Here is an 18,372-nt window from a genome sequence, read left to right as displayed (position 1 = left end):
AATATAGGCACCAGCTCTCATATCTCCCAGGTCTTTCTATGCAGTCAGACTTGTTATCACTAACAGATAATGCTTACAAGACCCACACAGAAGAGCAGAAGAATAAAAAATGGGGATTAGAGTGGTGCTAAAAACAAAGAAGCTTCAGAAAGTTTCTCATTTTGTAAAATCAAAGAAGGCAAATGGTGCGCTTAAACAACCATGAGCATGAACACAGACTTATGGAAATTAGAGAAATGAAATGATGTCTGTGGCCTGTAAGGAAGAGGCAGTGGAAATATAGTTCTGAGATCAGAAGTTTGGGAATTTGAGTTGCAAACTCTGGTGACTACAGGGAATAGGCATGGAGTAGAAATGGATGAGAGGCCAACTGGGGCATTGATAATCTTGAGCTCACAGAGCCAAGGCCAGGGCCTGCTGCTTGCTTAGTGCTAATGATTGGCCAGCTAGAATATGGACCTCTAATTGTTAGGTCTGATTTTCCAAAAGAAGTCAGAGATCGGGGGCTTAGTGTGAACACTCCAGTTTTTAAATGTTGGCAACTTAATTTATGCAAATGTATTTAAAATATGACTGATCTCTTCTTCGCACTTTTAATGCACCAACTTCCTTCCCTAACCTTGCCTTACTGGCAGTCTTACTTAGGCAAGTGATGAGTATACTTGTTGAACAGATGAAGAAATACTTCCTCCTCTCCGTCAAAAAAAAAACAAAAACAAAAACAAAAAAACCCACACTTTTGTAAGGATGGAGTATCCTTATAAAAAAGTTAGACTTTTAAGTATCTGCTTTGGGTGGAAAATTGCGATGCAGAAGACCAGTTCTCGGTCAGGATTGCATCTTCTCCACTGGTTTTGTTATAAGATTTTGACTCTCCAGATATTGCAAACATCAGATATTATTGAGTCACAGCCAATGTTAACTGTATTTCATGTGTTAATTAGCCCACTCACACATGTCTAAAGAGATTGTTGATGCTTCTCTTCAGAGTGTATTTCTGAATAGGAAATGAGGGCGTGTTGGTCATGCATTTGGTCAGCAAACCTCCCTCAAAGCAACTACTCCAAAGCCGGCACTGTGGAAATATTGTGGGAATTAGTAAGTTGAATATGACACAGATCCTGCTTTTCAGAAAGCTACTGTTCTACACAGGAGATAAAACATATTTCCAAGTAATGATTCAAAGGACATAATGATAAATTATAGGACAATTTACTGTGAGCATGAAGGTGTACAAAGTTTTAGTAATAAGCCAGGTTATAATTTTCAAATCCAAGGGCTTTAAATATTCTTTTTACTACTAGTGATATGAAACCAGGAAGTTCTCACTGATAGAAAGCTTGGATTAGAAATTTTAATAATAAAGACTGAGCTCCAAAATCACTGCAGATGGTGACTGCAGCCATGAAATTAAAAGACGCTTACTCCTTGGAAGAAAAGTTATGACCAACCTAGATAGTATATTCAAAAGCAGAGACATTACTTTGCCGACTAAGGTCCGTCTAGTCAAGGCTATGGTTTTTCCAGTGGTCAGGTATGGATGTGAGAGTTGGACTGTGAAGAAGGCTGAGCACCGAGGAACTGATGCTTTTGAACTATGGTGTCGGAGAAGACTCTTGAGAGTCCCTTGGACTGCAAGGAGATCCAACCAGTCCATTCTGAAGGAGATCAACCCTGGGATTTCTTTGGAAGGAATGATACTGAAGCTGAAGCTCCAGTACTTTGGATACCTCATGCGAAGAGTTGACTCATTGGAAAAGACTCTGATGCTGGGAGGGATTCGGGGCAGGAGGAGAAGGGGACGACAGAGGATGAGATGGCTGGATGGCATCATGGACTCGATGGACGTGAGTCTGAGTGAACTCCGGGAGGTGGTGATAGACAGGGAGGCCTGGCGTGCTGCGATTCATGGGGTCACAAAGAGTCAGACACGACTGAGCGACTAAACTGAACTGAACTGAATATACTGTGTATCAACAAGCTATATTTTATATGTATTGTTTTATCAATTCTCATTGTACTGTTTAGTAACTTACCCCAAATCTCAGAGTATAAGCAGAAAATTCAGAACTCAAATTCAGGGCTCTTTGACGATGGAGCCCAGACTTTTAACATTAAGCTTATAAATGTTTTCTGAAAAAAAGAAAAACAATTTGAGAAAAAATTTTTGTTGAAGGAGAATAATAAATTATTGTTTGTAAGCACAATTAAAGAAAAGTTTCTTATTTGGATTCAATACTCATGGAGTACGTTGTCTTTATAGTGTTGTATGATACAATCTAAAGTTTCATTTTGTTGGAAGCTTTAGGGTATGTGAAATTGACATCTTATTTTTTTTCCTGAAATATTGTTATAGTAATGAGATATAGGTATATACTTCCTGCTTGCTGTGGTATCTTGTAAAAAAAATCCAGAAAAGTAGAAACTTAATTCCCAGTTTGTGTGTAACAACATTTATTAGCATATCTCAGTGATTATATGGTAAATAATAAGCTTAATTATCAAGGTTAATTTAGGATTATCAACTATATACTTTTCATTGTGACTTGTCAGATGGTTCATTGATGGAAAATATGAGATATATAATGTGTTAGATTAAAACTGGTCTTCAGGAAGTATCTAGAATTTTATAATTTTCTCTTAGAAAGATTCTAACACTTATTTCAAGCTATATAAAATAAAGCAATTAAATGAAGAAGAATATGAAGGGAAGAGGAATAGCTGATGTTAATTATTGAATTGAATTTGAACCCAGATTGGACTTGGATTCTTACAAGATTTTAATCTAGGTTTTATAAATAATACAGAATTTAGATAATTTCTGAGAAAGTTATAGGGCACCAACTCAAATATGTGTCAGTTAAGATGCCTTTCAGTGACATTGGCTAACAAAAAGCCATGACTTTATTGGGTTTAAATAACAAAGGAATTTATTATCTAATAAAAGAAAGTTCAAGGGTATGGCTAGCTGTTGGTCTAATGCCTGAGCACTTCAGCCCTGCCTCTCCTGATTGTTTCTCAGCTTCATCCCAGAGGGTATCTTATATACTCATGGATGCAACATGGATACAACAGTTTCACAAACTATATTCAATCTTGATAATGTCCAATGAAGGAAAGCAACCATCATTTCCCTTTTTCTCTTCTTAAAATGAATATACTTTCCCAGAAGCAACTACTCCATTCAAGATTTTCTCACATCTCTTTGGCCAAAATTGCATCATATGATCATTCCAAAACCAGTCATTGGCAAAAGGAATAGGACCCGTGTAATTGGCTTGGAAGGAAAGTTATGACCAACCTAGACAACATATTAAAAAGCAGAGACATTACTTTGCCAACAAAGGTCCATCTAGTCAAGGCTATGGTTTTTCCAGTGGTCAGGTATGGATGTGAGAGTTGGACTGTGAAGAAGGCTGAGCACCGAAGAATTGATGCTTTTGAACTGTGGTGTTGGAGAAGACTCTTGAGAGTCCCTTGGACTGCAAGGAGATCCAACCAGTCCATTCTAAAGGAGATCAGTCCTGGGTGTTCATTGGAAGGACTGATGTTGAAGCTGAAACTCCAATACTTTGGCCACCTGATGCAAAGAGCTGACTCATTTGAAAAGACCCTGATGTTGGGAAAGATTGAGGGCAGGAGGAGAAGGGGACGACAGAGGATGGGATGGTTGGATGGCATCACTGACTTGATGGACATGAGTTTGAGTGGACTCCAGGAGTTGGTGATGGACAGGGAGCCCTGGTGTGCTGCGGTTCATGGGGTCACAAAGAGTCAGACACGACTGAGTGACTAAACTGAACTGAAGTGAATTGGCTTGGAATAAACAGGATCATCCATTTGGACTGGGGTTTGACCCAGGTTCCACCAAAGTATGGCCGTGTGAAGGAAGGTAGATATTAAAATGGAATCAAAGTTTTGTTAGAAAAGAGAGAGCATTGGGTACTGGGTAGCCAACCACTGATGGCTGTTATAGAGCAGTTCTAAATGTAACTGGGGAGGAAACAGCTGTTGAGATCAAATAGTCTTCTGTGGTTGTTTTGAGCTTAGCTCTTTGATTTCTAGATGGTCCCCAACAATGATGCTTATCCTCCTCATAGTTATAACAGCAGAGAAATGTGAGCTGGAAGGGATCATTCTGAAACCCAGATTTGTTAAATGTCTTCCCCAAAGTCACACAATAAATTAATGGCAAAGCCAGGGCAGGGTTTATTGTCTCTCAGTACAGGGTGTTTCCTTTCATTCTTTATCCTTCAGACCATTGGAACTACTTTAAAACTCATGGCAAGCACTGGCCTTTTTTGTAATTAACAGCTCCTTATAATACATTTATTTTGTTTGCTCAGCCTCCTAGAAACTAAATTGAGTCTGTGCTTTAAAAAGCCTGCCGAGGTCCTCTTTCTCTGTCCTGGTAACGTGTGTGAATCAGCGATGGGTTTCCACACACTTCACATTTGGTGCAAATCCCTTTCTTTCCACATCTCTCCCAACTGCCTCCCCATCTTCTCTTGCTCCATCTATGATCAGCTTCCTGTTTCTAAATAGATTTTGTGGTCGCCCTTCCCTCCTTGTTCCAGTTGCTAGCCGCTAGTTACTTAGGCTGTGGTCTATATTGTTCTTCCAACAGCCTACCCCATTGCGGTTGCCCCACACATCCACATTGTTATATGTCCCCAATTTGGGTTCTGGAATTATTTTGGTAACGACCACATTGGGTGAGAGTCAAACTAATAATTAAAGTGTTGGGACAACTTCTCCTATTGCAAGTCTCCTCCTGTGTTTACAACCCAAGAGGAGCAGCTTCTTGTACTCTTGTTACATACGATGCACAAATAGCATGTGACGTATGGCCTCCCACAAGCCTGAATGCTTATGATTTACTTCGTGTTTTTCTTCATTTCTAGGACAAGATGTTGATAAATATAAAGAGCATCTTATGGATGTGCTCCACCTTAATAGCAGCCCATGCACTACAGAAAGGTGAGTGTGGTAATCATTTTTTAGGACTAATTGAAATAAAAATTAAAGTACTGGGACATGGAATGTGATTATGGAATCACTAAAATAAAGGATGAATTTTTTATCTATTTGTTGCTGAAGACTTTTAGCTAAAATATCATTAGGCTGAAAACAGTGGCTTTAAATAAATCGGTTATAACAAAATAATGAACAGGATGCTAAAGAAGAAAGTGGGCTTTCAGTAACTTCCCAGATTACTGTCAGACTGTGCAAAAAGGCTCATTTGAGTGGCTGGGCATATTTTAAAGTTCCACTCTTTTTGATACCACTCAAAGGCTTTTCTACATTGAGAAAAAGACTATTGAACTTTTAGAGGGATACAGTTTGAAAGAAATCAAGAAGATAGAGAGAAGTCTGATAGACAAGCTTTACCCCTACCTCCATTTCTTTCTTTTTCTCTTTTCTTCTCCTTCTCTCTTTCTCCTTTGTAACTGGATAAGTACACATGCACTGTTTTTCTTAGCTTTAAATTATATGTCCACCTAATGAGAGTTTTGTGATTCCAAATTTGTAGACTCTTGATCTATGAAGAAAGAATCTGTGCTGAGTATCAGTGACCTGCTCCCATCAAGGGTCTCTCTAGACTCAGCTTCTGCTTCTTTCTCACACTCACTGCCTGCTTCAGAGTCTCTGAAATAATTTAGAATTTCCATTCTTATTCCCTATTTTTTCCTTATACCTTGTTTCCCTTCCCCTGCCCCCATGCAGTTCCTTCTGCTTAGCAGTCCCTTCTTTCATCCTTTACAGTTCCACTTCAGTTCATTCTTAAGATTCAGAACTTGTGACACTCAACCTATTTATTCATCCGTCCTTCCTATCCATTCATTTATCTATCCATTGACAGTACTGTTTGAACAGATTCTGCGTACTATGCCTTAGTCTGGGTCTCCAGGGATATATCAGTGGATGAGTCATGCATTGTTTTAGATTTCATTAAGCCTAATCTCCTTAGTTACATGAGGTAGGCGATAAACACGTAAACCAACAATCTAAGTACTTCTGAATTGATGAAAATAAGGCAGAGTGACAACATAGAAAGTGGCTTAGGGTGGGAGCAGGGGAGGTGGTAAGGCGTCTTTGAGAAAGTAATACTTACTGACGTGGGAATGACGAGAAGGAGCCAGCCAGCTAAGATCTGGCCCAAGTTAGGTAATGTGTTTGAGCAATAGAAGGGTCACTGCAGTTGGAGAGCAGGGATCAAGGGTAAAATAGGAGATCTAGATAGGGAGAGGCAGAAATCAGCTCGTGTAAATAGAAACACCATCTGACACTCAGAAAAGAGCTTCCTATGTTTATTTTTCTGCACCCATGTCTCTATTTCTACTTTGCAAATCTGGATGGACACCAAAGGGGTGGGATGAAGTGGGAGATTTGGACCAATATATATACACTACCACGTATAAAATGGATAACTAATGAGAACCCTCTGTAAAGCACAGAGAATTCTACTCAGTGCTCTGTGATGACCTATACAGAAAGGAAATCCAAAAGAGAGGGGATATATGTATAGGAGTAACCGATTCACTTTGCTGTGCAGCAGAAACTAACACAACGTCGTAAAGCAACTATACGCAAATAATAATTTTTTTTTTTTTAAAGAAGGAGCCAGGAACAGTTTTAATACTTAACATTAGCTTATTGAAACATTCACTATCCATAGAGGAAACTGAGATCCAGAGAACCTAAGTGACTTGCTCAAAGTCACAAGACTAGTAAGTTGTAGAACTGGGAGAAGAACCAAGGCTGTCCCAGGAGTGTGTGAGCTTTACCACTGGTACACTTCTTATCCATGCAAGCATTGTAAGCTTTAGAAATGGATTTTATTCCCAGGAAGCACTAAAGGCTTTCAGCCGGTGAAACGTAAGTCGATGAATATTTTCCAAGTTCCATGTTTGCTGTTCTACGTTGGTTTGACCGTAGGAGAGAAAGAGCGGCCCCAGAGAGATGACTTAGGAGGTTATTGTGATCACCCATGTGTGAGATGAGGCGCTTGTATCCCGTGATGGCAGGAGAGTGAACTGGATATGTGAAGATGGAGGATTAGGACCGATGCCTGCATGGGATGTGGTGTGGTGAGGGTGAGAGAGGAACCGAGGATGAGCTGACTTCTGAGATGGCTCCCACCTCTCATCCCCCAAATTGTTTCCAGGCAGTTTTAAAGCCCTTTCTGTACGTTCTTATTGTCCCCTGTGCTGTGACAGCTATAATAGTCCATACCACTCATTGAGGGTAAGTTATTCCTTGTATTTCTTCCCAAGCAGACTGTGACTTCAAGAGAGCTGTTTTTTTTTTTTTTTCTTTTTGAGCAGAGTTCCTGACACACTGCTAGCACTTAATCAATTTATGCTTGAGTGAATAAGTGAATGAATAAATAAATAATGAGTGAATACCACAATGAATGACCTGAATGGCCATCAGAGTCTAGGCGCCACCAAGCCAATGGCCAAGAAGCTGTCCTCTTCAGCATTTCTGGGGAGTAAAGGTGACAGAGAGGAAAGGACAACAGCATTGAGTGAAGAGGGAGGACACAGAAAAGAGATAGAGAAAGGGGAGTTGTTTTGGTTGGGTCGTAATAGAAGGAAATTACGGAGAAAGTAGCGGGAGGACTGAGAAACAGGACCATCACCTTTTCACTTAAAGAACTCACACAAATAATAGGGAAACTAACACTTATGGTATAGCTCCTTGATGATATTTTAAATAGTAATAACCGCTAACAATAATGAGTAATTTCTACATGTTGGGCTTTCTTCTAAGTATTTTACTTTGTCAACCTTTTTAAATCTTAACTCTTCCATGAGACACGTGCTTTATTCTCCCCAGTTAGCAAATGAGGAAACAATAGTACCAAAAGATTTCTCGACATAACTAATGTAGAGATCACACAACAAGTTAGTTACGGAGCCTGGAGGTGAACCTGGCAATCTGGTTCATGCTCTCAGCCAGTGTACTGTACTTTACCCCAAGCATCAGGTGTTTTGTGAATTGGTGATCACTATTAAGCAATATCATTAGTTTGGGGCTAATTTCAGAAGAATCTTCATTTTTTCAAAGGGATGAAGTTGAAAATGTAAGATACATATGAAATATATTTGCCAAGTTCACAGTGAAGCACAGAGTAATAGCTAGTTGGGTCAACACAAGTACTCTCACCTTAAGGGTTTTTCTATTTAAGTCTAGGCACTTGAAAGGTGAGTAATCAATGAACATTTTGTTTCTTGGTTATTGGCTTTATTTTAATGCATAAGGAACTCTTTGATTTAACAATACCTTTTATATGGATTATTTACCATTGACTCTGTTATTTGGATATTCATCTAATATAATAAATGGAATCCTGCATAGTCACAAGTAAATGAATGAATGAGGGAGTGATATTAATACTTGAGAGGGTGATAAATTCCCCTAGTTTCACTCTGGCACTTCTAGGCCAAGGTCTGTGTGTGTGTGTTTGATTAAATTGTGTAGATAGAATTTGCATCATTCTTGCTGTGCAGAATTTACTGACATAGAATGAAGCATAATTGATTATTCATTATTCGGAGTGTTCTCCCTTACAGTATTCATTTAGACCACAAACTTGAATGGTGAACTGTTGTTAGCATTCAGTTTTGTTTCTTGCACTGTCAGAATTTCAGACAAGTTCTGGCAGGTAGCACTCTTTTTTAACATGCATAGTCGATAAACATTATCCTCTGTGCTACTAAATTTCTTTCTTACAATATTTATATTTGGTAAACTCAATTCTTATTACCCAGTGCATTAAGACCCAAGATTTCATACACAGAAGACTTGGCCACACAGCTTTTTGTTAATCTTGTTGATAAGACTGGATTCTCCATGAATATATATTTACATACAACTGCAGCTTTTAATTTTCTTGTATCTGTAAATATCCAGAACAATAATAACCCTTGGGAAATTGCCTTTTGACATTATTTTGTTCCAATATATCTTTTCATTATAGCACAGTTATGGAGAAATGCTCTAAGTGTCAAAAGCTTCCCAATTGAATAGATTGGGCTGAATCAGAGCCTTATAAATTTATACCACAATTGATGTCAATGGTAAAGATGTTTATTCTCCATTTAAAAGGCCATCTTTTATTTGTGAGCTTAATCATCTATAACTCTTCAGGAAGGAAGATAGGAATTCCTAGAACGTATGATAGGTACAAATTAAGACATTTTTTAGTTCATAAAATTCTCACCTCTTTCCTTCTCAGGACCCCTATTCTCTGCCAAAATAATAATTAAAAAAATAGTACAAGATATCTTTTTTTTGTCTTTAGCTCCCTAATGGGATCCAGTCCTTTTGAAGTTAAGTTTTAGTCTTTAGCGTCTGTATCATTTCTAATGCATGTTCATATTGAGATGTGTGTTACTAATGCCTTTAACCACTAACATACCAAGTGTTAGATACATATCATTTTGTCAATTAAGAAATATTATTTTACTCCACCTAAAGGTTACTATTGCTGTTCATCATGTTTACATGAACTGGGAGCTCCCTGTGCACTATAATTTATATTCTATTACCAACACATTGTCTCGCCAACTAGGAGAGACTGGGAGATGGGTGCAAGATGGGGAGGAGAGGTATAGATCCCTATATGAGTGGATTTTATTTATTTATCTATCTGCATGTAATGGTGTTAAATTATAGTTGAAGTGTTCTTTCTCATTAAAAGTTTAAGGGCTTAAGCAGAAAAGCATTCTGTAGATTAATACTTTAGAAGGGTTGCATGTGTATGTGTTCAGTCGCTTAGTCACGTCTGACTCTTGCCACCCTATGGGCTGTAACCCGCCGGGCTCCTCTGTCCATGGGATTCTCCAGGCAAGAATACTGGAGTGGGTTGCTATGCCCTCCCCTAGGGGATCTTCCTGACGCAGGGATCAAACCCACATCTCCTGCATCTCCTGTATTGTAGGCGAATTCTTTTTTTTTTTTTTTTAGTAATTATTTTTTTTATTTGGCTGCACTGGGTCTTAGTTGCAGTATGTAGGATCTAGTTCCCTGGCCAGGAATCAAACCTGGGGCCCCTGCATTGGGTGGCTAGAGACTTAGCCACCAGACCACCAGAGAAGTCCCTGTAGGCAGATTCTTTACCCCTGAGCCACCTGGGAAGCCAGGCTTAGAAGGGTTAGGTGAACAGAAGCCAACATTACCCCCCAGGATATAATGGAGGGATTGGGGGCAGGAGGAGAAGGGGATGACAGAGGATGAGATGACTGGATGGCATCACCGACTCGATGGACGTGAGTCTGAGTGAACTCCAGGAGTTGGTGATAGACAGGGAGGCCTGGCGTGCTGCGATTCATGGGGTCGCAAAGAGTCGGACACGACTGAGCGACTGAACTGAACTGAACTGAATGTTTGGCTGCAAAGCGACTGCAGCTGAATTTGTCATTACGATGAAAGCCTTTGATTCAACACTGAACCATAGTGGGTCCTTCAAGTGTTGGACGTTTCGCTGCTCCAGTCTACTGAAGTACTTTTGATAATTTTCACTTCTTGAAGTTGTTTTCATTTCCTCTAAAGTAATGTGGCAGTTATCTTAATCATTTTTCTTCTTCTCACCTGTTAACTTAAATCTGCTTTCTAACTATTCTTCCTAACATTGGTCAGGTCTTTAAACCTGCATTGCTTAGTCTAGGTTCCTTTCACCCTTGATTTCTTGCCTTCCTACAATGGCCTTATTTTATCACATGTTTTGTTCATGTTAAAATCTAAGTTACAAATACTTTAAAATGAATGCTCATATTTTAGCACATAAAAATGAGCATTATCCATTTGCAGCAACATGGATGGACCTAGAGATTGTCAAAGTGAGTGAAATCAGACAGAGAAGGAGAAATATCATATAAGAAAAGAGTTATAAATATACCCAGATGAGGGTGTATATGGAATCTAAAAAGAAATTATACAAATGAACTCATCTATAAAACAGAAGCAGACTCACAGACTTAGAGAATGAACTTTTGGCTCACCATGGGGGAAAACGGGGAAAGTGATAGGGAGTTTGGGATCGACATGTACACACTGCTATATTTAAAATGGGTAGCCAACAAGGTCCTACTGTATAGCACTGGGAACTCTGCTCAGTATTATGTGGCAGCCTGGATGGGAGGGGAGTTTGGGGAGAGTGGATACATGTATATATATGACTGTGTCCCTTTGCTGTCCACCTGAAAGTGACACAACTTTGTTGACCAGCTATACTCTAGTATAAAATAAAAACTTTAAAGAATAAAAACAAAAGCAACTTTTAATGAGCATTATTAATTCCTGTCTTTGTTATAAAACATTATTGAAATGATGTACTATTCTCTGTATATAAAATCATCCTAATTATTTTACATACTGAAGATGTAACCAAATCCCTGTAATGGTTCTTATCCTTTCACTCATTTAATAGACTCAGCTTGTCGATTTTGTATTTTCTTTTTCCTGTAGTCAACATGGAAAAAAGCCCATCTGTTAAGGGCTCCCTCTCTGGAAAAGTCAACCTACCTTGTCATTTCTCAACCATGCCTACCTTACCACCTAGTTATAACACCACCAGTGAATTTCTGCGAATCAAATGGTCTAAGATTGAATTGGACAAGACAGGAAAAGATTTAAAGGAGACTACTGTCCTCGTGGCCCAAAATGGGAATATCAAGATTGGTCAAGACTACAAAGGGAGGGTGTCGGTGCCCACACATCCCGAGGACGTGGGCGATGCCTCACTCACCATGGTCAAACTGCTGGCTAGTGATGCGGGCCGCTACCGCTGTGACGTCATGTACGGGATTGAAGACACACAGGACACGGTGTCATTGACCGTGGAGGGTAAGGCTTGGGAATCTAGAAGAAGCTGGTATTATAGGATACCTGCTTCAGAAGTGTGGTGAAACAAGATTCAAAAGTAGCCACTGCTCAGGGTTTGAACAAAGGGAAAAAACACACCAATCGACCCAATAGTCCATGTCTTTCACTAAAAATGAACTGTTAATTGTTCAGGAGTCAAGGAAGGTGACTTTATACCAGATATAATGAATACTTCAAGACATGGTATATAGCTCAAGAATCATTACTTCATTATTGAGACCTATCAGCAATTATTTTTTAAGAATGCAAAGATGGATCTACAGTTTAATTTTTTTTACATATGTGTATATGTGCATGTACACTCACATGCATACATATACACACATATACACACATATACATACACACACACACAAACCTTTTTTCTCACTCTCCTAGCATGATTATTAAAATGTTTGAGTTTGCTTTTAAGACATATAAGTTACATCTTAACTTACATTGAATAAATAAGACACCTAATAAGTCCATGGTATATATTAATATCATAGTGCTTTGAAAAGGCAAGGACTCAATAAACATTTGAATTGGATCAAAACAAGAATTCGGTGTATTTTTTTAAGGTCAATACACTAGTTATCCACTGTCTTGCAATGAGACACTTTAGTTTCAGCCCCCTTTCAGTGGTAGTTTGTATGTCATTTGAATTTAAGTTAGGAGACAAAGCAAAGAAAAATTGCTTTAATTGGGTACACACATAATGCCACAGCTCTTGGAAGCAGAATATTTTGGCAAGTTATTAAGCAAAATTCTCATACCCAGACATGATGGAACAGATTTTTCTTCCAACCCTCCGTTTCCCTATAAAATATTTACCTTTCAGAAACATATACAAAGGGTTTTATTAAAACTCTTTTTTGTGTAGCCAAAAGGAAATACTCTGAATTTCAGATGTGACAGATTAATTTTCTGAACATCCTTTCCCATTCAGATCCTATTGCTTTCTTCTATAAATCTATTTTTATGTTTTCCAGGCATTCACTGAACACCCTGGGCTCTTTGCTTTTAATCTTTTTATCATTTACTTTGATTAGTCTTGGATTGTTTTTCTACTGATCTATCTCTTCCTCTTTTTGTGTAATGTAACATACCATATATATATATATATATATAATATATAAACTGAGATATGCATTATACATATATTATATATATATATTAAATCCCAGAAGTTTAACAACTTCTTACAATCTTCATCATTAAAGAATTAGCAATGGATTTGCCCCTTGCCCCTCTGAAACAATGAAAATTCTCCACTTAATCTCCTTAGCCCCATGAGGTCTTCAAATTATCCAGCAATTATAGATACTTATACAGTCTGATATTCCCTGCCTTGGTCATGGAGGCCCCTTTGTGCCCCCTTACTGCCAATCCTAGGTGCACAAGGAAGATTTTTAATTACCAAGAAGGTTCTTTGAAGCTTTGATCAGCAGAAGACTAATTTAAAACCATGCAAAGTCTTGCTCAAGTCTTAGAGGCCATTATAAACATACTTATAGGACCGTATATACTTCCTGGAAATTTTAAAGTTGTCCTGTAAAGTATAGATTTTATGAAAAACATTTGGTGGTTTTTTTTTTTCTTTGAAAAATCAGAAATGGGAAATAAGTATTAGTTGTCAGTGCATCCACTTGGTACCTGTGCAGGCCTTTTTGAATTAACACTGATCAGAGGTGCTTATTGATGACATGCCTAGTCTGTCCCCTGTAGATGCTTTATTGGCACATACCTGTTTTGGAAGAGAGAAGCAAGGATAGGCATGTGGAAAATAATTTAATAGCTAGAAGTCAAGCTGTGTGTGTGAGAGAGAGAGAGAGATGGAGGGAGGCTGTTGTCAACTCTAAGAAATTACTAGGAATAAAAGGAAAGTGAAAGATATCTTGGAAACCAAAATTAATTCCACATAATAAATACATGGTGTTAAATGATATGACAATAAAATCTCATCCATAAAACCCAATTACTCCGATTTCTATTTTCCAGTGACTTCCTAGGCACATTAGCTTGACTCACTTTGCTGTCTGATGAAAATGAGTCACCATATTTACTCCAGTTAAAAATGGAGATGCCCTTGCTCAAGTGGGAGGAGGGGCCCAAGCTTCACCCCCTCAGTTGCTCTTTTCTCAGGCTTTTGACAGCTCTTTGACCCTGAAACACAGTTCAAGAACCACTAGTTTATGCAACTCCGAAAATACAACAAAGTGGAATTTGAAGCACATATCAGGATGCTTGGCTTCTACCGCAGGAGTCTGGAGAACTTTATTTCAGGCCTTCTTTGGGATAAAAATCATACATTTTACCTGTCAAAGTGGAGATCCTACATTATGCAAATCAGTTAATGAATATGATAAACATTTGTTATAGTAGCCTATCCAATACTTTAAGATATTTTAAAATTCTTTATCTAATTTGATCTTCATTTCAATAAAACAACATAAGCACTGTTAGGTATACTTTATAGAGGAGGAAATTAAGGCTTATATATGATTAAGGAGCAAATCAGGAATTGGAATAGGCCTTCTCTTATATACTCCAGTGTCTTTTCCATTATAATATATTGTCTCTGTAAGTAAATACCACAATATTTCAAGTTTGGTGGAAGTGGTATTGGTGAAGGTTCTATATGCTTCTATTGAGTTGGCTCTGAGTACAAACATGAAGTAAGAGGAGTTGATCTCGTGACCTCCTTAACTCTCTCTCTCTCTTGCAGCACCTACTCCCTTTAATCGTCCGTGGTTCCCCTGATAGCCTGTGCGTGCATGCTCAGTTGCTTCAGCCGTGTCAGACTATTTTGAAACCCCATGGACTGGAGCCCACCAGGCTCCTCTGTCCATGGGATTCTCCAGGCAAGAATACTGGAGTGGGTTGCCATGCCCTCCTCCAGGGGATCTTCCCTACCCAGGGACTGAACCTGCATCTCCTGCATTGCAGGCAGATTCTTTATCCACTGAAGCACCTGGGAAGCCGTGATAGCCTGAACATTACCTATAATTAGGACAACTAGTCACCATTTGGGATTTAGCAGCTTAAATCTTTTTTTCAGATGGTTTCTGTGGGAACAGAAAACTCCTGACTAGGAAACTCTCCGATGGAGCAGAATGGGATACCTGAGTGAATAGCACTTCTGGGGTTCCTTAGATCACCATAATTTTGCATAATACTATATGAAGTAAAATAAATTGTCATGGTCTTAAGACCGTGTTAGCAAGTCATTTGACATATTGCTCCAATGAGAAAATGCACAGTATGTGGGGAGACTTGAACTGGCCTGTAATTGTTCGCTGCTGTCGTTGCAGGGGTTGTGTTTCACTACAGGGCGGCAACCAGCAGGTACACCCTGAATTTTGAGATGGCACAGAAGGCTTGCGTGGACATTGGGGCCGTCATAGCCACCCCAGAGCAGCTGCATGCGGCCTATGAAGATGGTTTTGAGCAGTGTGATGCAGGTTGGCTGTCAGATCAGACTGTTAGGTGAGTGGTCTGGGGGACACTGGCCTTACTTCATCACTTGGGGAGTGAGAATATAGTGCTACTTCCTGTCCTTTATTTTCCCAGGTATCCCATCCGGGTTCCCCGAGAAGGCTGCTATGGAGACATGATGGGGAAGGAAGGAGTCCGGACCTACGGATTCCGTGCTCCTCATGAAACTTACGATGTGTACTGTTACGTGGACCATCTGGATGGTAAGATGTTCACATTTCTATAGCTTCATTTGACCCAAGAAAATCGAGAAAACACTGGGAGCACGTGGGGATAGAGTGAGTCTTCATGCTTGTTTGGATTCCAAACAGCAACATTTAGTTTAAATAACCGTATGATTCTGTGGTGAAATAAGCTTAAATTAAAGTGGAAAGAGAAAGAGGGCTGTGTAAATGGTTATGTAGGTTTGAAATGTCTTTAGTTAATGGCAGGTTTGCTTTCAGTCATGCTGCCATTGGAATGTTTCCAATACACTTTTAGAGCATTAAGAATAGAAACTTGTAAGGGCGGTACCTATTCTTGTAAGAACTTCAGGTAAAATCCTGTGATGACAAACCACTGTGAATCCAAGTGCTGATAAACATCCCAAAGTGCAACTGAATAACACAAACTAGCCAAGGAAGGATTTTCATGGTTTGCTTCTCCTTGTGTTCACTTTGCTACACTAATATTTAAAGTAATCATTTATTCATTCAATCAATCAGCACGCCAAACAAACAAACAAACAAACACCCTCTATGTGATAGATACTCTGCTTGTTAGAACTGAGAAGTCAGGTAAGATGTAAGCCTTGCTTTAGAGATTCTTAGAGCCTGATTGATTCTGGCATCGTCATTTTTTCCTGGGTGACAGAGTGAGACTCTTAGAGATAGTAAGTTTGAGTTCTCTTCTGGCAATGTTACCTAAGGACACAATATAGTTTTATTATAAGACACATGGAGTAGAAGTTTCTGTGACTTTTGAAATGGAAGTTCACTTGTAGCAATAGCTATCTTAGAGGCCTAAATATATAAATAGAGGTATCGCATTGAGCTATACATTTAATTTTAGCTGGGTACCCATAGAAGAATGGTCTCAATTTTCTTATGTTTAAAATGAGGAGGTTGGACTAGAAAATTTCCATAGTCCCTCCCAACATAATTAAATTATCTGATTCTATGAATTGAATAAACAACCTCAGTGACTGAAAGCTAGAAAATAAGCAGCTTATATTTGCCTGGTGTCCTAAATTTGAATAGGATATCCTGATTCCAAGAAGCCTGATTTCTTTAGTGTGGTTCTCTAGCATCTTAACATTCTTATTATGACTGTTATTTAAGATTGATACATGTGTTTTCTAAACCATAATTTCAGATACTAACAATTTACCTTTTTCACAAAGGTAAAGGGAAAATCATCTAGAAAATTCAAGCTATGAGATATAGCTTATCTCCTTCCTTAAGTTTAATTTTAAATTTAGTTAACGTTTTCCATAGGATAAGAGATGGTTGATAGGAGATTCTGATTTTAGGAAACAAATTTTGTTATTGCTGTCTCAGTAAGATGGAAATTTGTACCTAAATTCAGTAAGGTGGAATTTATATTACCATTGTTGTTTTCTTTTGGAATAATGTCTATTAGAGTGATAGCAATAGAAATTTCTGGAATGTTGGTAATACTGGAACTAAATCAGAGACAGATTTTACAAAATTATATATGTTGTAATTATCTAAAAAATCTTTACCAAATGTAATTGAAATGGTGGCTTTCAGGTATAAATCTGTGGCCAATTTGGTCCCAATATGAATAAACATCAACAGCACAAGCCAACCTTTGTGATGGAAAGTTACGATTATGTATTTACAGTGCTCCCAGAAAGCATGCCTAGGGGTCCCTCTGCATGTCTCTTCTTCAGTCTTATCCTGATGAAGGTACTGAAACCCCACTCTCTAAGGCTACAGAATCACTAGCTTCTTTGAAGTCTAGAGGACTTTGTGCAGAAACTCCGAAATTCCATGCCCTCCACAAATTCTGTGTAAGATACTTTTGACAGGTCTTGGTGGGAAAAGCTCTGCCAAGGATTCCTAGCCATGTTGTCCCCATCAAGAGCTGGCTCCCTAAAATCTGTTCAGAGTATCATAACTAGTGTTTGGGGAAAATTGAGCTGTCAGAAGAGCCATTCTGAGGATGTATGCATACACCACAATGAGAAGGATTTATCAGTCATATAGGAGTTCTTCTCCACCTCCATAAACATTGTCACTTCTAGGGCAACTGTTATTCGTAAAACCAGTCTCTGCTCCAGGGTAACCCAACTGTGTTTTATATAGTTATATATTTACTTGGGATATATGTTCATGTATTTGGTAACTGAAAACTTGAGTATGTAACACAGCATAACTTTAGTTGAGGTATTTATACTAAAACGACAGAATCTGAAATTTTTTGTCTTACCACATAGAAGTTGGAAGACAAAGATGAAAGAATTAATATAAACTCGAATTCAAGCACTGGTTGAAATTTGTGTCAGCAGAGTTACAAGGCTTTAATTTGTTTCACAGAAGGGATTAGTTTCAGAGGATATTCAATATGTTTATAATGACATTTATTGTGAAATGGGGTTACTAAGGATAATTCCCTTTTCATCACAGTATGAAGATAAAATGAGTTAAGGTATAAAGTGTTTGTCACAATGTGTGGCACAAAGTAAGTGCTCAATAAATAGTAGTTATTATAGTTTATAGATTTTAAAAAGGTTCTTATTTCTGCTGAATTCTTAATTTATTTCATTTTTGCTCTTTTGTATGTAAGTAAGTCAAGTGCCTTGAGGGATGAACAGGACCTGAAAAGACACCAAGAGAACAAAAACAAAATGAAAAATGAATACTAAGTGAAAACTGAAATTGTTCCAAAAGTTTAGTTTTCATTTTTCATTTAGTATTTAGTTTTGCATGTCTAGCCCCAAACTCTCTTCTGAATTCCATATCTGCATTTCTGGTTTGTGAATCATTTTGGTGTCTCATC

General features: G+C 38.4%; 1 protein-coding gene across 3 annotated transcripts in view; it reads left to right on the top strand.

Annotated features, from left to right (window-relative positions):
• VCAN (versican) overlaps positions 1-18,372 on the top strand; it is a 120,048-nt gene that overhangs the window by 8,545 nt on the left and 93,131 nt on the right. For all 3 annotated transcript variants that reach the window (XM_005683395.3, XM_018050052.1, XM_018050053.1), the window contains exons 2-5: positions 4,905-4,980; positions 11,476-11,853; positions 15,186-15,360; positions 15,445-15,572. In XM_005683395.3, coding sequence (XP_005683452.2) covers positions 4,911-4,980; positions 11,476-11,853; positions 15,186-15,360; positions 15,445-15,572 — 751 coding nt within the window. In that variant the 5' untranslated portion in view covers positions 4,905-4,910. The remainder of the gene's footprint in view (positions 1-4,904; positions 4,981-11,475; positions 11,854-15,185; positions 15,361-15,444; positions 15,573-18,372) is intronic.

The sequence above is a fragment of the Capra hircus genome, chromosome 7, assembly GCF_001704415.2.
Source record: "Capra hircus breed San Clemente chromosome 7, ASM170441v1, whole genome shotgun sequence".
Lineage (NCBI taxonomy): Eukaryota > Metazoa > Chordata > Mammalia > Artiodactyla > Bovidae > Capra > Capra hircus.
The sequence above is the reverse complement of the archived record's forward strand: the minus strand, read 5'-3'. Positions and strand labels throughout refer to the sequence as shown.